The 22,167-nt window shown below is 45.1% G+C and overlaps 1 protein-coding gene across 1 annotated transcript in view; it reads left to right on the top strand.

The window, feature by feature from the left end:
* Positions 1-8,427, top strand: part of LOC126108165 (uncharacterized) — a 150,414-nt gene extending 141,987 nt beyond the window's left edge. The window contains exon 6 of the mRNA XM_049913408.1: positions 8,186-8,427. Coding sequence (XP_049769365.1) covers positions 8,186-8,427 — 242 coding nt within the window. The remainder of the gene's footprint in view (positions 1-8,185) is intronic.
* Positions 8,428-22,167: the final 13,740 nt, after the last annotated feature.

The raw sequence follows: 22,167 nt of genomic DNA, 5'->3' as shown, positions 1-22,167 counted from the left end.
CCTGATGCGCTGATGCAGCCCTGGAGAATGGCGTATTGTATCACAGCCGTCCACAATACGAGCACGAAGAGTCTCTACATTTGGTACCGGGGTTTGCGTAGACAAGAGCTTTCAAATGCCCCCATAAATGAAAGTCAAGAGGTTTGAGGTCAGGAGAGCGTGGAGGCCACGGAATTAGCCCGCCTCTACCAATCCGTCGGTCACCGAATCTGTTGTCGAGAAGCGTACGAACACTTCGACTGAAACGTGCAGAAGCTCCATCGTGCACGAACCACATGTTGTGTCGTACTTGTAAAGGCACACGTTCTAGCAGCACAGGTAGAGTATCCCGTATGAAGTCGTGATAACGTGCTCCATTGAGCGTAGGTGGAAGGACATGGGGCCCAATCGAGACATCACCAACAATGCCTGCCCAAACGTTCACAGAAAATCTGTGTCGATGACGTGATTGCACAATTGCGTGCGGATTCTCGTCAGCCCACACATGTTGATTGCGAAAATTTACAATTTGATCACGTCGGAATGAAGCCTCATCCGTAAAGAGAACATTTGCACTGAAATGAGGATTGACACATTGTCGGCTGAACCGTTCGCAGAAGTGTACCCGTGGAGGCCAATCAGCTGCTGATAGTGCCTGCACACGCTGTACACGGTACGGAAACAACTGGTTCTCCCGTAGCACTCTTCATACAGTGACGTGGTCAACGTTACCTTCTACAGCAGCAACTTCTCTGACGCTGACATTAGGGTTATCGTCAACTGCACGAAGAATTGCCTCGTCCACTGCAGGTGTCCTCGTCGTTCTAGGTCTTCCCCAGTCGCGAGTCGTAGGCTGGAATGTTCCGTGCTCCCTAAGACGCCGATCAATTGCTTCGAACGTCTTCCTGTCGGGACACCTTCGTTCTGGAAATCTGTCTCGATACAAACGTACCGCGCCACGGCTATTGCCCCGTGCTAATCCGTACATCAAATGGGCATCTGCCAACTCCGCATTTGTAAACATTGCACTGACTGCAAAACCACGTTTGTGATGAACACTAACCTGTTGATGCTACGTACTGATGTGCTCGATGCTAGTACTGTAGAGCAATGAGTCGCATGTCAACACAAGCACCGAAGTCAACATTACCTTCCTTCAATTGGGCCAACTGGCGGTGAATCGAGGAAGTACAGTACATACTGACGAAACTAAAATGAGCTCTAACATGGAAAGTAAGCGTTTCCGGACACATGTCCACATAACATCTTTTCTTTCTTTGTGTGTGAGGAATGTTTCCTGAAAGTTTGGCCGTACCTTTTTGTAACACCCTATATATATATATGACCATCTTCTCCTGTGCGCCGGGCGGAGTGGCCGTGAGGTTCTGGCGCTGCAGTCTGGAACCGAGCGACCGCTACGGTCGCAGGTTCGAATCCTGCCTCGGGCATGGGTGTGTGTGATGTCCTTAGGTTAGTTAAGTTTAATTAGTTCTAAGTTCTAGGCGATTGATGACCTCAGAAGTTAAGTCGCATAGTGCTCAGAGCCATTTGAACCATTTCTCCTGTGCGGATGCGCAAACAGTGCCCGAACTCTTACGCGCATCGGCGGTAAAGTCGCGAGTAATGACTGTAATGGGCAGGGGCACTAAGAATATAGTGCAGGACAGAAAGTTGCCAATGTGGGTCTCACGGGAGACGTGCCAGAGGTAAGTCCTCTGTGTCATCGGTGGCTCAGGTGGATAGAACGTCTGCCATGTAAGCAGGAGATCACATTTTCGAGTCCCGGTCGGGGCACACATATTCAACTATCCCCGTTGACGTATATCAACGCCTGTATGCAGCTAAGGGTATTCATTTCTTTGTAATTACAGTCCAGCCTGGCTCAAAGCGGCATCTGTGAAGCAATGTTTTGTGGACAGTAACATTTCTTGGAATGAACTGGCCTGCCTAGATTCCCTACCTGAACGTAATGCAGTACCTTTTTGGGGTCAGTTAGAAAGTCGAATTCGCTCCAGACTCCAGCATCCGACATCACACTGTTTATTCTGAAAAGTATTGTTCTCTGTAATTGTTGTAGATAAAACAAAACAAAAGAAAACTGTAAAAAGATGAAAAACGAAAATTGTAAGATGTAGGACCTGTTTTAAGGGGCTCCGGAACGCCCTATACTTGCAATGTTAAAATAACGCTTATAAATTACATCTTTCCTCACAAAGCATTTGAGGTAGGAAGTTGAACTTTTTACAGATTATTTATTGGAATATGGGCTACAACTTAACACAGGGATTTTGCAAAATTTTAGTTCAGTTATTAAAGATGATTTTTTTTTCAATTGTAATGAAAATTCACAACGTTTTTTTGCAATTTTTTATTTATACTCGTATATTCAAAAATATACAGTTTTTTGGAAAAAAGGCTGTGTTAAATTATGCAGAAGGTACTGTGTAACATTTACTGAAAGTTTGAAACAAATATGTTCCGAAGATCCTTAGAAAACATGTAATTAGTATGAGAAAATAAAAGTTTTGGGAATCGACCGACAAAGATTGGATTAACTTTTTAGTGCATTCCAGCTCCATAGGATGGATTATCTTCATCCTCTGCAAACTCCTCCTCCAGCTTCCTCTTGTTCCTCCTCCTGTTTACTCTTGCTTGTATTTCTAGACTCTTTACAGCCCTGTCTGCAGCCCGAAGGCGTTCCTTGTCTAAAGCAAGCATCGCTCGTACCATGTTAGAATGTTATTATTTACAGTAATAACACATACCTTTGGCTTTCCAACATTTCTCCTTTTCTTAAAAGCCTTCAGAGGATTTCTAATAACTTTACTTTTACTCATTATTATAATTCAACAAAACAGAGACTCAAGAAACAGAATTAATTACGAATATTTTCGAGATAACGACAGAGTAAATAAACATGAAACAATCGACAATCACACCAGCGATATATATTGAACCATCACAGGTTAGCCACAAACACATACTTTATCTCACATCACTAAAATGTACCTGATGAACACGGACGTTAATAATAACACCATTTGACAGCAGTTTAACAGCGCCACAGTGGGTCACGCCCATGTAGAACACATTTCAAAAAAAAGTTTAAAAATAGTTGTAGTCTTCGGAATTGAATAAATTATATATCTATTAAAAGGTAATAGTCTGCAGATTCAGAAAACGCAAAAAAGTAAAAATTGAACTTTTCATGATTTTGAGCCTTTCCGGAGCCCCTTAAAACATCACGTAACAGGTCTATAATTTGTATAATAAATAAATATATCACAGTATGTTCTCTGGTTTGGGCTCTCGAGGACGAATTAGCTGACATTTCAGATACCGAATTGAGAGTCCCCTTGTCAGAATTCAAGCCTTGATGATGCAGAGGGTGGACACACTGCATATTAATGTCCACTGACGTGTGTGTGTGGATAGTTTTCTCGTAAAAGCAAAGAAAATGAAATGGAAGAGGTCGCTTTTGCGACTAAACCCCGTGAAAAGCCGAAAGCCAGTTCAGAAGGAAATATGAAATAAGCGTTGTTGTGGAACTTCAGTTTTTGGTACATCATTTTAATACATCGGAGACGATCTTGTCAGTTCATGATGGTACCTGTATGTACCATGACTGTCGTAAGAAAACTGCTGTGTGATCTGTCGACTAAGAAAGTGTTCACTTGTTCCAAGGATTAGCGCAGCGCTTGTCGAACACCGTGTGACTCGCGACATTTGTAATGTCTTGTAATCTTCCTCACATAAAATACGCAGAATACAACAAATTCTTTCCTGTTCAACACTCTTATTTAATAAATTTGTAAGGTTCGTATCTGACAGTCGTTCGGTAATTTAAAAAGTAAAAACATGTTTATGGACTTTATGCTTTTTCGGTATCTAGGGAAAAAAATCAGATGTAGGGCTCTCGCGAAAGTTTGAAACGTACTTTAATCTACATCTACACAGATACTCCGAAAGGCAGCGTACGGTGAGAGGCAGAGGCCACCCTGTACGACTACTTGTCATTTCCTTTCCTGTTCCACTCGCAAACAGAGCAAGAGAAAAATTGAAACGTCCCCTTACAAAAATTAAGAATGACAGTGCTGGTAAACCTCTTATGTTATTTGATTTTCAAACAGCTCAGCAAAACTCAACGTACTCAAACAGTTTTCTCTTTACTTATATTCTGATCAACAGTAAACTGACACACAATATTTTTTTTTAGTCCAACACAATCTGCCTTTCAATAATCCCTACAAAAGTATGGCCCTGAATAACAATAACCTATACCTTTCATGAATCACTTACCTCACAAAAATCTTCGTTACTCGAACTACTGCAATACAGCGAGCGCCACTACTGCCAGCTAAATAAAAGATTCAAACTACGGAAAGCACTAACTACTGATAGGCATAGTTAGCAAATGAAAGATTTTGATAGAGAACAAACAATGTATTTACCTTAATAGTGTTCAAAAATGGTTCAAATGGCTCTGAGCACTATGGGACTTAACTGCTGAGGTCATCAGTCCCCTAGAACTTAGAACTACTTAAACCTAACTAATCTAAGGACATCACCCACATCCATGCCCGAGCTTAACAGTGTTCAAAAGTCATAGTATATATATATCAGTTCATGACATCCAGTCTTACAAATTTACTGTCTCTGACGGACACATGTCCAGATCGTGCGCTCTCAAACCTCCGGCATCTCTCTCCCCACATCCACCACTGCTGGCGGCTCACCTCCAACTGCGCAACGCTACGCGCTGTTCGCTTCCAGCTGCCCAACACTACACAAGCAAATATTCCAACAATGAGTCCAGCCAGCCACAGACTGCACACAGCACAGCCAGTGATTTTCATACAGAGCGCTACGTGCCGTTAACAACATAAAAACCTAAACAGCCTACTTACAAAATGACTATCTATATGCCTCAGCGTTAGCTATAATTTCCCGTACCTTATCTCGACGCTCCTTACGTGCAGTGTATGCTGTCGGCAGTAGAATCCTTCCTCAGTGAGCTTCAAATGCCGATTCTCAAAAGTTCGTCAATCTTTCTCGAAAAGAACGTCGCATTAGCTCCAGGGATTCCCCATTTAAGTTGTAAGTAGGCTGTTTAGGTTTTTTTTATTGGTAACGCCACGTGGCGCTCTATATGAAAATCACTGGATGTGCTGTGTGCAGTCTGTCGCTGGTTGGCATTGTTGGAATATTTCGCTATTCTATTGTTGGGCAGTTGGATGTGAACAGCGCGTAGCGTGGGGCAATTGGAGGTGAGCTGCCAGCAGTGGTGGATGTGGGGAGAGAGATGGCGGAGTTTTAGAGCGGATGATCTGGACGTGTGTCCATCAAAGAGAGTAAATTTGTAAGACTGGATGTCAAGAACTGATATATATATATATTATGTCTTTTGAACACCATTAAGGTAAATACATTGTTTGTTCTCTATGAAAATCTTTCATTTGCTAACTATGCCTATCAGTAGTTTAATGCCTTCAGTAGTTTGAATCTTTTATTTAGCTGGCAGTATTGGCGCTCGCTGTATTGCAGTAGTTCTAATAACGAAGATTTTTGTGAGGTAAGTGATTCATGAAAGGTATAGGTTATTGTTAGTCAGGGCCACTCTTTTGTAGGGATTATTAAAAGTCAGATTGCGTTGCGCTAAAAATATTGTGTGTCAGTTTAGTGATGATCAGAATAAGTAAAGAGCGAAATGTCTGAGTTCGTTCGGTTTTGCTCAGCTGTTTGAAAATCAAATAACGTAAGGCGTTTATCAGCACAGTAAATTATTAATTTTTCTAAGGGGACGCTTCATAAAGTTCCTGAAGCATCTCTGTAACACTTGCTTGTTGTCCGAACCTACCGGTAAACAAATCTAGCAGCCAGCCCCTGAACTGCTTCGATATCTTCCTTCGATCCGACCTGGTGCGGTTCCCAAACACTCGAACAGTACTCGACAAGAGGTCGCTACAGCACTCTATATACGCTTTCGGTTACAGGTGAAGCTTTCTTTCCCACAATTCTGCCAATAAACCAAAGTCTATCATTCGCCTACCCTACCAAAGTTCCCATGTGCTCGTTCCATTTCATATCGCTTTGCAACGTGACGTCGAGGTATTCAAACAACATGACTGTGTCAAGCAGGACACTATTAACACACTATCCGAATAAGTTACATTTCTCCATATTCAATGCCAAGTGCGACTCATCACAGAAACTGGAAATTTTGTGTAAGTCATCTTGTATGTTCCTAAAGTCAAACAATTTTCACCCCTTACCGCACGCCTCAACTTCATTAGCAAACAACCGCAGATTGCTGCTCACACTCTCTGCTAAATCATTTACCTACACAGGGAACAACAGCGGTCCTATCACACGTCCCTGGGGCACTCCTGACGCTCGAGGAGAACGTACTCGGTATTATTTAGGAAGTCTTCGAGGCAAACACATATCTGGAACTTCTTCCACATGCTTGTACCTTCGTTAACAGGCTGCAATGGGGCACCTTGTCAAGTGCTTTCCGGAAATCCAGAAATATGGAATCTCTCTGTCGTTCATCCATTGTTCGCCGTATATCACGTGACAAAAGAGCGCCGGTTGGTGTGGCGGAGCGGTTCTAGGCGCTTCAGTCTGGAACCGCGCGACTGCTACGGTCACCATCTGAGCTACCGAAGCACGACTCACGCCCGGTACTCATATCAGCGCACACTCCGCTGCGGAGTGAAAATCTCCTTCTGGAAACCTCCCCCAGGCTGTGGCTAAGCCATGTCTCCGCAGTATCCTTTCTTTCAGGAGTGCTAGTTCTGCAAGGTTCGCAGGAGAGCTTCTGTAGTTTGGAAGGTAGGAGACGAGGTACTGGCAGAAGTAAAGCTGTGAGTGCGGGGCGTGAGTCGTGCTTGGGTAGCTCAGATGGTAGAGCACTTGCCCGCGAAAGGCAAAGGTCCCGAGTTCGAGTCTCGGTCGGGCACACAGTTTTAATCTGCCAGGAAGTTTCATATCAGCGCACACTCCGCTGCAGAGTAAAAATCTCATTCTGGAAATCGTTAGGTTAGTTAGGTTTAAGTAGTTCTAAGTCTAGGGGACTTATGGCCTGAGAAGTTAAGTCCCATAGTGCTCAGAGCCACTTGAACCATTTGACAAAAGGCTACGCTGAGTTTCGGACGATGGTTCAAATGGCTCTGAGCACTATGGGACTTAACTTCTCAGGCCATAAGTCGCTTAGAACTTAGAACTACTTAAATGTAACGAACCTAAGGACATCACACACATCCATGCCCGTGGCAGCATTCGAACCTGCGACCGTAGCAGTCGCGCGGTCCCCGGCTGAAGCGCCTAGAACCGCTCGGCCACAAGGGCCGCCGCAATAGACAGAGGTTAGGGATATTGGTCTGTAATTTTGCGGGTCCGTTCTTTTACGCTTCTTATATACTCGATTCACGTGCGATATTTTCCAGTCGCTTAGGACTTCGTGCTGGGCGATAGAGTCTCGATAAATGCAATCCAGGTAAGGGGCCATTGCCGTAGAGTACTGTTTGTAGGACGGAACTGGTATTCCATTCGGACCTGGTCTACATCTACATTTATACTCCGCAAGCCACCCAACGGTGTGTGGCGGAGGGCACTTTACGTGCCACTGTCATTACCTCCCTTTCCTGTTCCAGTCGCGTATGGTTCGCGGGAAGAACGATTGTCTGAAAGCCTCCGTGCGCGCTCGAATCTCTCTGATGTTACATCCGTGATCTCCTCGGGAGGTATAAGTAGTGGGAAGCAATATATTTGATACCTCGTCCAGAAACGAAGCCTCTCGAAACCTATACAGCAAGCTTCACCGCGATGCAGAGCGCCTCTCTTGCAGAGTCTGCCACTTGAGTTTGTTAAACATCTCCGTAACGCTATCACGGTTACCAAATAACCCTGTGACGAAACGCGCCGCTCTTCTTTGGATCTTCTCTATCCCCTCCGTCAACCCGACCTGGTACGGATCCCGCACTGATGAGCAATACTCAAGTATAGGTCCAACGAGTGTTTTGTAAGCCACCTCCTTTGAGATCTTCCAGTTGTTTGTCTTCGCGAGGGGTGCTCATTACTTCTGTATGTCTCCCGTACGGGAGAGTGTCCGATGGTCCGATGATGGTAAGTTTGCTGTGCCCCTGAGGAAAAGAGGTGGGGAAACGCGGTGTTCGCGGAAGCGAGTGGTCAGTTTGTCGTGTAGCGGCGCGGTCTCTGCGCGCTGCCTGTCGCTTCTGCGTGCGGCGCCGCCCTATCGCCACCGTGTGGGGCGTGTGTGGCGTCTGGCGAGCGTATCCGGTGTCCCGTGGACGGCGCTTATCAGCTGCGCTCCCTGTGGACAGCCGGCGAGCGCACAGTGACCGCTGCCTGCCGCTCTGGGGAGAACCACCGGGTCTGGATTCCCCTGGAGCCACGCGCTGCTCCGTCTCTCTGCACGTCCTCTAGCCACACACACACACACACACACACACACACACACACACACACACACACACACACACACACATACATATATATAGTTGTGGTCTGCAGTCCTCAGACTGGTTTGATGCAGCTCTCCGTGCTACTCTATCCTGTGCAAGCTTCTTCATCTCCCAGTACCTACTGCAGCCTACATCCTTCTGAATTTGCTTAGTGTATTCGTCTCTTGGTCTCCCTCTACGATTTTTACCCTCCACGCTGCCCTCCAATACTAAATTGGTGATCCCTTGATGCCTCACAACATGTCCTACCAACAGATCCCTTCTTCCAGTCAAGTTGTGCCACAAACTCCTCTTCTCCCCAATTCTATTCAATACCTCCTCATTAGTTATGTGATCTACCCATCTAATTTTCAGTATTCTACTGTAACACCACATTTCGAAAGCTTCTATTCCCTTCTTGTCTAAACTATTTATCGTCCACGTTTCACTTCCATTCATGACTACACTCCATACAAATACTTTCAGAAACGACTTCCTGACACTTAAATCTATACTCGATGTTAACAAATTTCTCTTCACCAGAAACGCTTTCCTTGCCATTGCCAGTCTACATTTTATATCCTCTCTACTTCGACCGTCATCAGTTATTTTGCTCCCCAAGTAGCAAAATTCATTTACTACTTTAAGCGTCTCATTTCGTAATCTAATACCGTCAGGATCACCCGATTTAATTCGACTACATTCCATTATCCTCGTTTTGCTTTTGTTGATGTTCATCTTATATCCTCCTTTCAGGACACTGTCCATTCCGTTCAACTGCTCTTCCAGGTCCTTTGCTGTCTCTGACAGAATTACAATGTCATTGGCGAACCTCAAAGTTTTTATTTCTTCCCCATGGATTTTAATACCTCCTCCGAACTTTTCTTTTGTTTCCTTCACTGCTTGCTCAATGTACAGACTGAAAAACATCGGGGAGAGGCTACAACCCTGTCTCATTCCCTTCCCAACCACTGCTTCCCTTTCATTTCCCTCGACTCTTATAACTGCCATCTGCTTTCTGTACAAATTGTAAGTAGCCTTTCGCTCCCTGTATTTTAGCCCTCTCACCTTCAGAATTTGAAAGAGAGTATTCCAGTCAACATTGTCAAAAGCTTTCTCTAAGTCTACAAGTGGCTTTCCTTAATCTAGCTTCTAACAAGGAAACCTCCCCATCGCACCCCCCTGAGATTTAGTTATAAGTTGACACAGTGGATAGGCCTTGGAAAACTGAACACAGATCAATCGACGAAACAGGAAGAAGTTGTGTGGAACTATGAGAAAAAAAATAACCAATATAGACAAACTGAGTAGTCCAGGCGCAAGATATTCAATATCAAGGATAGTGTTAGTTAAGGAGTGCCTTGGTACTGTAGTTACCGTGAGCAGCTGTGGAACGAGAGGTCCTTGGTTCAAGTCTTCCCTCGAGTGAAAAGTTTACTTTCTTTATTTCTGCAAAGTTATGATCTGTCCGTTCGTTCATTGACGTCTCTGTTCACTGTAATAAGTTTAGTCTCTGTATTTTGCGACCGCACCGCAAAACCGTGCGATTAGTAGACGAAAGTACGTGCCTCTCCAATGGGAACCGAAAACATTTGATCGCAAGGTCATAGGTCAACCGATTCCTCCACAGGAAAACACGTCTGATACATTCTATACGACACTGGTGACGGCATGTGCGTCACATGACAGGAATATGTTGTCGACCTACCTAACTTGTACACTTGGCGAATGGATAGAAACATTCTTGTACGTTGCCCGATTTAGGTTTTCTTGTGGATGTGATAATCGCTCCCAAAAAAGCGATGAAAACATAAGAGTTTGTCACATAAACTACAAGAAATGAATGAAACAGTTTCACAGTCGCACAGTTTTCCCTGTGCTCTGTCAAAACATATGTTTTTAACGTTTTCAAATTTTTCCGTGTGTAGACCGTCAAATCCTGCATATGTCCAAGCAAATCTGAACATGTCCTGGAATTTTAGAGAGTGAAGCTGATTACGTGTGAGTGCCTGAACTTTGATAATTGTCTGAAAATAAAAAATTAAAATTTTCGTAGGAATGAAGACTTGAACCACGGACCTCTCGTTCAGCAGCTGATTACGCTAACTACGGGGCCATGGCGCTCCTAGTCTCACACTATCCTTGATGTTGCATATCTTGCTCATGGACTACTCAGATTGTATATTTTGCTTTTTTTTTTCATAGTTCCACACAACTTCTTCCTGTTTTCTCGATTGATCTGTGTTCAGTTTTTGAAGGCCTATCCACTGTGCCAACTTATAACTAAATCTGAGGGGGGTGCGATCGGGAGGTTCCCTTGTAAGATAAGTCGTAGGGTCAGTATTGCCTCATGTGTCCCAACATTTCTACGGAATCCAAACTGATCTTCCCCGAGGTCGGCTTCTACCAGTTTTTCCATTCGTCTGTAAAGAATTCGCGTTAGCATTTTGCAGCTGTGACTTATCAAACTGATAGTTCGGTAATTTTCACATCTGTCAACACCTGCTTTCTTTAGGATTGGAATTATTATATTCTTCTTGAAGTCTGAGGGAATTTCGCCTGCCTCATACATTTTGCTCTCCAGATGGTAGAGTTTTGTCAGGACTGGCTCTCCCACCGCTGTGACTAGTATATATATATATATATATATATATATATATATATATATATATATATATATATATAGGGTGGTCAGAAAATGTGTGAAATTCTTGTCTTATAGGGATGTTACAGGGCAGGTTATACTGAGACATAAATGTTAAGAAAGAAATTCGATACGTTGCGCCGTTTCCGATTTATTTAGCGTAGAATTTAGCCAATCGGGGCGTCGCGCGCTCGCATTCAAGCGGCCTGCCAGGGAGGTGTTGCCCAATGAGTGGTTTGTCTCGTTAACTGAAACTTGAAGTTACGCGCTCCACGGTCTGAGTAACGTTTAGTGCTCATGTGTGGTCTATGGTATAGCGCCTGTGCCACCATAAAACCTTGAACATTACCCGCCGGCCGCTGTGGCCGAGCGGTTCTAGGCGCTTCAGTCCGGAACCGCGTTGCTGCTACGGTCGCAGGTTCGAATCCTGCCTCGGGCATGGATGTGAGTGATGTCCTTAGGTTAGTTAGGTTTCAGTAGTTCGAAGTCCAGGAGACTGATGACCTCAGATGTTAAGTGCCGTAGTGTTCAGAGCCATTTGGACCATTTTTGATGGAGTTGTTGCTTCCAGTGCAGGCGTCGCTTCAGAGCACGCCACTAGACTTCCGAGGACTCCAAGTGAACGCATCGCGGATACGCTCGACATTTTCATCAGACATGTGTGGCCGACCAGTTCTCTTCCCTTTGCGCATGCTACCAGCTACCGACAATTTCGTTCGCCAGTCGTAAATATGCTTGTGCAGAGGCGGCTTCTTGTTCAGTCGACGAATGCACTCGGACAAAGGACTGACTTCGCGCAAATTCCAGCACCCAGAATGATTTCGGTTGTGCTGTGGTCTCCATGTTGCTACAAGCACACAACAGCGCAGATCACCGAAGTTAAGCGCTGTCGGGTTGGGCTAGCACTTGGATGGGTGACCATCCGGTCTGCCGAGCGATGTCGGCAAGCGGGCTGCACTCAGCCCTTGTCAGGCAAACTGAGGAGCTACTTGGCTGAGAAGTAGCGGCTCCGGTCTCGTGAACTGAAAAAATGAACGGGAGGGCGGTGTATTGACCACATGCCCCTCCATATCCGCATCTGGTGCCGCCTATGGTCTGAGGATGACACGGCGGCCGGTCGGTGCCGACGGTCCTTCCGAGGCCTGTTTCCTGTATAACTATCAATTGGAATTTTTGGTAAGCAGATTCTTCATTCTTACCTCAACATCATGCAAATTCTATAGTTGTTACCTGAACGCTATGAGGAAAAGAGTAGAAATGGGTGAAGAAGAAGCGCGAGAGAACTGAAGACACAATTTATGGGAATAATCACTTTACTTCCCAATTTAACGATATAAAACTACAGTATAAACCGAATTTTTCCGTAATTCTGTCATCATTCAATACATGACCTTCTTCGCTGTGATCGGAAACATAAAATTTCAGACAAATGGTTGGGGGAGGAGACCAATAGTGACGTCATCGGTCACATCGGATTAGGGAAGGACGGGGAAGGAAGTCGGCCGTGCCGTTTTGAAAGGAAGCATCCCGGCATTCTCCTGGGACGATTTAGAGAAATCACGGGAAACCTAAATCAGGATGACCGGACGGGGGATTGAACAGTTGTCCTCCCGAATGGGAGTCCAGTGTGATAACCATTGTGCCACCTCGTTCGGTTTCAGACAATTGAAAGATCGAATTCTACTTACGCAAGATATAACTGACCATACCAAAAAACTGGTCACCTTATTAAAATTTCATCTTTTTCGAATGTTTGACCCTGTGAATTGTTAATGACAACTGCAAATGCAGGAATAGCTGGCAATTATTGTCTCTGAAACTTAAAAGATAAAAATAGTACCGGTATCAGTCACATTTATACGCGGAACTGTGTTTCTGTAGCTCTTCATCTTTCAGTTCGATCTGATAGAGTGTTCTTCTTCGAGGCATAGCTCAAAACAAATATAGTTTGAGTACAGTAATGGAAGTCGTAGTTACTCAAAATGAAACTGAAAATCTATTGTTCCTGATCTATATTAACGACATAGGAGACAATCTGAGTAGCCGTCTTAGATTGTTTGCAGATGATGCTGTCATTTACCGTCTTGTAAAGTCATCAGATGACCAAAACGAATTGCAAAATTATTTATATAAGATATCAGTATGGTGCGAAATGTGGTAATTGACCCTGAATAAAGAAATGTTTGAAGTTATTCACATGAGTACTAAAACAAATCCGCTAAATTTCGATTACGCGATAAGTCACACAAACCTGAGGCTGTACATTCAACTAAATGCTTAGGGAATACAATCACATATAACCTAAACTGGAAGAAATAACCTAAATTGCAACGATCACATAGGTAGAGCAAAGCAACGACTGCGATTCATTGGCAGGAGACTTAGAAGGTGCAACAGGTTTACCAAAGAGACTGCTTACACCACGCTTGTCCGCCCTATTCTGGAGTATTGCTGTGCGGTGTGGGATCCGCATCAGGTGGGACTGACCGATGACAGCGAAGAAGTACAAAGAAGGGCAGCTCGTTTTGTATTATCGCGAAATAGAGCAGATAATGCCTGAGACATGATAGGTGAATTAGAGCGGCAATCATTAAAACAAATGCGTTTTTAGTTGCAATGGGATCTTGTCATGAAATTTCAGTCACCAATTTTCTCCTCCCAACGCGAAAACATTGTTGGCACCCACCTACATAGGGAGAAATGGTCATCACGATAAAATAAGAGAAATCAGGGCTCGCACGGAAAAATTTAAGTGCTCGTTTTTCCCGCGGGCCGTTCGAGAGTGGAACGCTAGAGAGACAGCTTAAAAATGGCTCCAAGCACTATGGGACTTAACATCTGAGGTCATCAGTCCCCCAGAACTTAGAACTACTTAAACCTAACTAACCCAAGGTCATCACACACATCCATGCTCGAGGCAGGATTCGAACCTGCGACCGTAGCAGCAGCGCGGTTCCGAAAGGAAGCGCCTAGAACCGCTCGGCCACAGTGGCCAGCTATGGAAGTAAAAATTTCTACCGCTTAGTCTAGCGTTAATGTTTTCGAGCTTATTTACAACTAAGACGCGTACAAGTCTACACGTACTGCGCTGTTTATTTACATCTATATTCTTTATTTCCTGCAAGAAAACAAGGAGGACGAGCTTCCTTACCAGGAAGTCATGAAGCAGGTTCTGTTTACTTTGCTTGTTCATAAGGTGGCTCCGTTGTATCGTATGTGCATTGTCCCGTGACAGAACGTGCTATGAATCAGCGACAGACGCATTGACAAGTGTACTGTGCTGCGAATACATAGAAAGAAAGATCCCTTATCATTTAGTTACAATATAGCAGGTCAGCAACTGGAAGCAGCTAATTCCATAAATTATCTGGGAGTAGGCATTAGGAGTGATATAAAATAGAATGACCATATAAAGTTGATCGTCGGTAAAGCAGATGGCGGACTGAGATTCATTGGAAGAATCCTAAGGAAATGCAATCCGAAAACAAAGGAAGTAGGTTACAGTACGCTTGTTCGCCCACTGCTTGAATACTGCTCAGCAGTGTGGGATCCGTACCAGATAGGGTTGATAGAAGAGAGAGAGAAGATCCAACGGAGAGCAGCGCGCTTCGTTACAGGATCATTTAGTAATCGCGAAAGCGTTACGGAGATGATAGATAAACACCAGTGGAAGACTCTGCAGGAGAGACGCTCAGTAGCTCGGTACGGGCTTTTGTCGAAGTTTCGAGAACATACCTTCACCGAAGAGTCAAGCAGTATATTGCTCCCTCCTACGTATATCTCGCGAAGAGACCGTGAGGATAAAATCAGAGAGATTAGAGCCCACATAGAGGTATACCGACAATCCTTCTTTCCACGAACAATACGAGACTGGAATAGAAAGGGGGCCGATAGAGGTACTCAAGGTACCCTCCGCCACACACCGTCAGGTGGCTTGCGGAGTATGGATGTAGATGTACATGCTGTTCAGGACAATACGATGGAGCAGTACCGCTACAGATTCGCGGAAGTACGTTTCACTGTTCTCGCTGCTGAGAGGCTGAAGAACGATTTCCTATCAGGCATCATCCGACAAGAAGAGTGTTCATTTCTGTCGATCGACGAATGCGGTTACTGGAAAGAAGAAACGGGGACCTGGCAACGTGGGGACCACTCGGACACCCTATTTTGAAGAGGAGGTGCTGGAATGTGTTGTAGCGGACCCCGCAGCAAGTAGCCGTAGTATTGCAAGCGAAACGGGCGTGTGTCGAGTACTGCGCGAACAACAATTGCACCCATGTCACCACCAACGAGTCCGTGCAATGTTTGTGACTGACTTTACACTAGGAGTCGCATTATGACAGTGGTTGCTCCGGCAATGGATTGATCGACTGGATTTCCCCCAAATCGTGTTCTTCACTGACGAGGTCTGATTTGATCAGTATTTCTAACAGCAGGATATATGTGGGATGAGGAAAACCCTCACGCTGTAGTAGATTCACACCATCAAGTACGGTGTGCTGTCAATGTCTGCGCCGGTATTGTAGACCACAATCTGATTGGACCACATCTTCTGAATGGCAACCTGTACTCGAGGTTCGTGGAGAGAGGTCTACCTGAGCTGTTGGCGGACGTACCTTTGGTGTTGATGAGAGGATGTGGGTACAACGAGACGGAGCACCGCTTCACTTCAGTGTAGATGTCCGCAACCATCTCAGTGCCGTATTTCCTAGTCGCTGGATTGGAAGGGCAGGTCCTATTCCAAAGCCTGAATCCCCTAGATTGTTACCTATTGGGATATGTAACGTCATTTGTCTATGAGAATGCAGTGGATACGGAGATGGAATTAGTTGCCAGAATTGCAGCTGCGTATTCAGGGTGTTACAAAAAAGGTACGGCCAAACTTTCCGGAAACATTCCTCACACACAAAGAAAGAAAATATGTTATGTGGACATGTGTCCGGAAACGCTTACTTTCCATGTTAGACCTCATTTTATTACTTCTATTCAAATCACATTAATCGTGGAATGGAAACACACACAAACAGAACGTACCAGCGTGACTTCGAACACTTTGTTGCAGGAAATGTTCAAAATGTCCTCCGTTAGCGAGGATACGTGCATCCACCCTCCGTCGCACGGAATCCCTGATGCGCTGATGCAGCCCTGGAGAATGGCGTATTGTATCACAGCCGTCCACAATACGAGCACGAAGAGTGTCTACATTTGGTACTGGGGTTGCGTAGACAAGACCTTTCAAATGCCCCCATAAATGAAAGTCGAGAGGGTTGAGGTCAGGAGAGCGTGGAGACCACGGAATTGGTCCACCTCTACCAATCCGTCGGTCACCGAATCTGTTGTTGAGAAGCGTACGAACACTTCGACTGAAATGTGCAGGAGCTCCATCGTGCACGAACCAAATGTTGTGTCGTACTTGTAAAGGCACATGTTCTAGCAGCACAGGTAGAGTATCCCGTATGAAATCGTGATAACGTGCTCCATTGAGCGTAGGTGGAAGGACATGGGGCCCAATCGAGACATCACCAACAATGCCTGCCCAAACGTTCACAGAAAATCATTGTCGATGACGTGATTGCACAACTGCGAGCGGATTCTCGTCAGCCCACACATGTCGATTGTGAAAATTTACAATTTGATCACGCCGGAATGAAGCCTCATCCGTAAAGAGAACATTTGCACTGAAATGAGGATTGACACATTGTCGGATGAACCATTCGCAGAAGTGTACCCGTGGAGGCCAATCAGCTGCTGATAGTGCCTGCACACGCTGTACACGGTACGGAAACAACTGGTTCTCCCGTAGCACTCTCCATACAGTACAGCGGCAACTTCTCTGGCGCTGACATTAGGGTTATCGTCAACTGCACGAAGAATTGCCTCGTCCATTGCAGGTGTCCTCGTCGTTCTAGGTCTTCCCCAGTCGCGAGTCATAGGCTGGAATGTTCCGTGCTCCCTAAGACGCCGATCAATTGCTTCGAACGTCTTCCTGTCGGGACACCTCCGTTCTGGAAATCTGTCTCGATACAAACGTACCGCGCCACGGCTATTGCCCTGTGCTAATCCGTACATCAAATGCGCATCTGCCAACTCCGCATTTGTAAACATTGCACTGAGAGCAAAACCACGTTCGTGATGAACACTAACCTGTTGATGCTACGTACTGATGTGCTCGATGCTAGTGCTGTAGAGCAATGAGTCGCATGTCAACACAAGCACCGAAGTCAACATTACCTTCCTCCAATTGGGCCAACTGGCGGTGAATCGAGGAAGTACAGTACATACTGACGAAACTAAAATAAGCTCTAACGTGGAAATTAAGCGTTTCCGGGCACATGTCCACATAACATCTTTTCTTTATTTGTGTGTGAGCAATGTTTCCTGAAAGTTTGGTCGTACCTTTTTGTAACACCCTGTAATGTGCTTCGATTCGACGATGTCATGCTTGCATTGAAATTGATGGCCGTCAGTTTCAGCAGATTTCGTAATATACAGTACAAATGGTGCGTTCATTGTGTCAGTGATGGTATTTGCAGTTAACTGAAACTAATGTAAATAAAAGAAGTACACAGTAATGCGACTTTATTCCTATTATCTCCGTAACCCGGGTTCCTTACCTCAAATTATTCAGTGGGCCATCCGCTATACCCTGTTACAGATTTGCACGCTCTTACAGGAACATAGTGTATACCGGCCTTTGCAAAGCGAAGAGTACATGACGAGCAAGAGTGAGTGAAGAACGTGTTGAACGACTGAGAGAGCGTAGCCCCGAGCAATCAGTTCGGAAGGCTGGACGTGAAGTAGCAGCTTCGGAGACGCCTCTGTGTGGAGACTTTTAGGGAGCCGCTTACAACTGCGTCCTTATCGATTTGCAGTTGTTACAAGCTCTAAAGCTTACAGATTACGGTTTACGTGCCAGGTTTTCAGACGAAATGTTGCTGCCTGATGATGAATATCTTCTGGGTCGTGTCGCCTTCAGACATTTCGCCTCATTGGGAATGTCAACGTTGCGCATGTGTGCTTCAGCGAATCCCAGCGATACGGTAGAGATGCTACGAGACTCTCATAAAGTGAATATTTTCCTGTGGAATATCCGTGCGGAAAATTTATGAGTCTTTCTTGTTCTGTAAAGCAGCTGTAACGTGTTTCTTATTTTGACGCTGTACAATTACGGCTCTTTTCTCAATCGCAAAAGGCTTAACCACAGAATTTTATTTGACAACAAGATGGTGCCCCACCTCATGGAATAACTCAGTTAAACGACGTTGTACCCGTAACATGAAGTGCGGCAAAACCGGAACAGAGGAGAATCGAAGCATTTGAGATGTGGTACTAGAGACGAATGTTGAAAATTAGGTGGACTGATAAGGTAAGGAATGAGGAGGTTCTGCGCAGAATCGGAGAGGAAAGGAATATGTGGAAAACACTGATAAGGAGAAGGGACAGGATGATAGGACATCTACTAAGACATGAGGGAATGACTTCCATGGTACTAGAGGGAGCTGTTGATGGCAAAAACTGTAGAGGAAGACAGAGATTGGAATACGTCAAGCAAATAATTGAGGACGTAGGTTGCAAGTGCTTCTCTGAGCTGAAGAGGTTAGCACAGGAAAGGAATTCGTGGCGGACCGCATCTACATTTACATAAACAGGGTGAGTCACCTAACATTACCGCTGGATATATTTCGTAAACCACATCAAATACTGACGAACCGATTCCACAGACCGAACGTGAGGAGAGGGGCTAGTGTAATTGTTTAACACAAACGATACAAAAATGCACGGAAGTATGTTTTTTAACACAAACCTACGTTTTTTGAAATGGAACCCCGTTAGTTTTGTTAGCACATCTGAACATATAAACAAATACGTAATCAGTGCCGTTTGTTGCATTGTAAAATGTTAATTACATCCGCAGATATTGTAACCTAAAGTTGACGCTTGAGTACCACTCCTCCGCTGTTCGATTGTGTGTATCGGAGAGCACTGCAACATACATCGCGTTTCTACAGAATGATCTGCCAACGTTGCTCGAAAATGTCCCACTGGAAACGCGTCGACGTATGTGGTATCAGCATGATGGTGCACCTGCACATTCCGCAATTATCACTAGGCTGACCCTTGACAGGATGTTCGACGGGCGTTTCATAGGACGTGGAGGACGCATAAATTGGCCAGCCCGTTCTCCTGATCTTACACCTCTGGACTTGTTTCTGTGGGGTACGTTAAAGGAGAATGTGTACCGTGATGTGCCTACAACTGCAGAGGATACGAAACAACGTATTGTGGCAGCCTGCGGCGACATTACACCAGATGTACTGCGGCGTGTACGACATTCATTACGCCAGAGATTGCAATTGTGTGCAGCAAGTGATGGCCACCACATTGAACATCTATTGGCCTGACATGTCGGGACACACTCTATTCCACTCCGTAATTGAAAACGGAAACCACGTGTGTACGTGTACCTCACCCCTCATGGTAATGTACATGTGCGTCAGTGAAAAAGACCAATAAAAAGGTGTTAGCATGTGGACGTAATGTGCTGTTCCAGTCTCTTGTGTACCTAAGGTCCATCACCGTTCCCTTTGGATGCCTACTAATTCGGTGCTCTCCGATACACACGATCGAACAGCGGAGGAGTGGTACTCAAGCGTCAACTTTAGGTTACAATATCTCCGGATGTAATTAACATTTTACGATGCATCAAACGGCACTGATTACGTATTTGTTTATATGTTCAGATGTGCTAACAAAACTGACGGGGTTCCATTTAAATAAACGTAGGTTTGTGTTAAGAAACATACTTCCGTGAATTTTTGTATGGTTTGTATTAACCAATTACACTAGCCCCTCTTCTCACGTTCGGTCTGTGGAATCGGTTCGTCAGTGTTTGATGTGGTTTACGAAACATATCCAGCGGTAACGTTAGGTGACTCACCCTGTATACCCCGCTAGCCACCAAGCGGTCTGTGGCGGAGGGCACAATTCCCGCCAAAGTCATATTTGCCCCCGTCTGTTCCACTCGCGGATCGCGCGAGGGAAAAACGGTTGTCTGAACGCCTCAGTACGAGCTCTAATTTCCCTTATCTTCGAATGGTTATCATTGCGCGATTTAAAAGTTAGTGTCAATACTATATGCTCTACATCCTCGGCGAAGATCAGATTTCGGAATTTAGTGAGCAACCCCTTCCGTTTAGCGCGCCGACTACATGCAAGTGTATCCCACTTCAAACTTTCTATGATATTTGTAACTCTCTCGCGATGGCTAAATGTACCAGTCACGAATCTTGCCGCTCTTCTTTAGACCTTCTCAATCTCTTGAATCAGACCCAACTGGTAAGGATCCCATACAGACGAACAATAGTCTAATACTGGACGAACTAACGTATTGTAACCAATTTCCTTTGTTGAAGGACTGCATCGCTTCAGAATTCTACCAATAAACCGCCTTATCCGTTACTTGTGTAATCTGATCATTCCATTTGAGATCATTTCGAATAGTCACACCCACATACTTGACGGATGTCACCGCTTAAAAAGAGTGGGCATTTATTTTGTACTCGTACATTAATGGGGATTTTCGCCTTGTTATACACGGAGGTTACACTTACTAATATTGACAGATAACTGCCAGTCACTACACCACGCATATATTTTCTGCAACTCCTGATTGATTTGTTCACAAGTTTCGTGTGATTCTACTTTCCTGTAGACTACAGCATCATCGGCAAACAGTCTAAGGCCGCTGTCAATACTATTAACCAGATCGTTTATGTAAATCGTAAAAAGCAGCGGACCTATTACGCTGCCCTCGGGCACACCAGAAGTTGCGCTTGTTTCTGTTGAAGTCACCCCATGCAGAAAACTGTTGGAAACTTTCTATCCTACCATACGTGTCATCGGATAGACCGTAAGCGCGCACTTTTTGTAGCAAGTGACAGTGCGGAACTGAGTCGAACGCCCTTCGAAAGTCGAGAAGTATGGCATCAACCTGGGAGCCGGTAACTAGAGACTGTTGTATGTCATGCACAAAAAGGACCAGCTGCGTCTCGCATGACCGCTGATTGCTAAAATCGTGCTGGTCTCTGCAGATGAGCTTCTCAGAGACTAGAAAGGTCATTACGTCTGAACACAAAATATGTTCCACGATTCTACGAGGTGCATTCAAGTTCTAAGGCCTCCGATTTTTTTTCTAACTAGCTACTCACCCGAAATCGATGAAACTGGCGTTACTTCTCGACGTAATCGCCCTGCAGACGTACACATTTTTCACAACGCTGACGCCATGATTCCATGGCAGCCGCGAAGGCTTCTTTAGGAGTCTTGTTTTGACCACTGGAAAATCGCTGAGGCAATAGCAGCACGGCTGGTGAATGTGCGGCCACGGAGAGTGTCTTTCATTGTTGGAAAAAGCCAAAAGTCACTAGGAGCCAGGTCAGGTGAGTAGGGAGCATGAGGAATCACTTCAAAGTTGTTATCACGAAGAAACTGTTGCGTAACGTTAGCTCGATGTGCGGGTGCGTTGTCTTGGTGAAACAGCACACGCGCAGCCCTTCCCGGACGTTTTTGTTGCAGTGCAGGAAGGAATTTGTTCTTCAAAACATTTTCGTAGGATGCACCTGTTACCGTAGTGCCCTTTGGAACGCAATGAGTAAGGATTACGCCCTCGCTGTCCCAGAACATGGACACCATCATTTTTTCAGCACTGGCGGTTACCCGAAATTTTTTTGGTGGCGGTGAATCTGTGTGCTTCCATTGAGCTGACTGGCGCTTTGTTTCTGGATTGAAAAATGGCATCCACGTCTCATCCATTGTCACAACCGACGAAAAGAAAGTCCCATTCGTGCTGTCGTTGCCCGTCAACATTGCTCGGCAACGTGCCACACGGGCAGCCGTGTGGTCGTCCGTCAGCATTCGTGGCACCCACCTGGATGACACTTTTCGCATTTTCAGGTCGTGATGCAGGATTGTGTGCACAGAACCCACAGAAATGCCAACTCTGGAGGCGATCTGTTCAACTGTCATTCGGCGATCCCCCAAAACAATTCTCTCCACTTTCTCGATCGTGTCGTCAGACCG

Source organism: Schistocerca cancellata, chromosome 11 (genome assembly GCF_023864275.1).
Source record: "Schistocerca cancellata isolate TAMUIC-IGC-003103 chromosome 11, iqSchCanc2.1, whole genome shotgun sequence".
Taxonomy (NCBI): domain Eukaryota; kingdom Metazoa; phylum Arthropoda; class Insecta; order Orthoptera; family Acrididae; genus Schistocerca; species Schistocerca cancellata.
The sequence above is the reverse complement of the archived record's forward strand: the minus strand, read 5'-3'. Positions and strand labels throughout refer to the sequence as shown.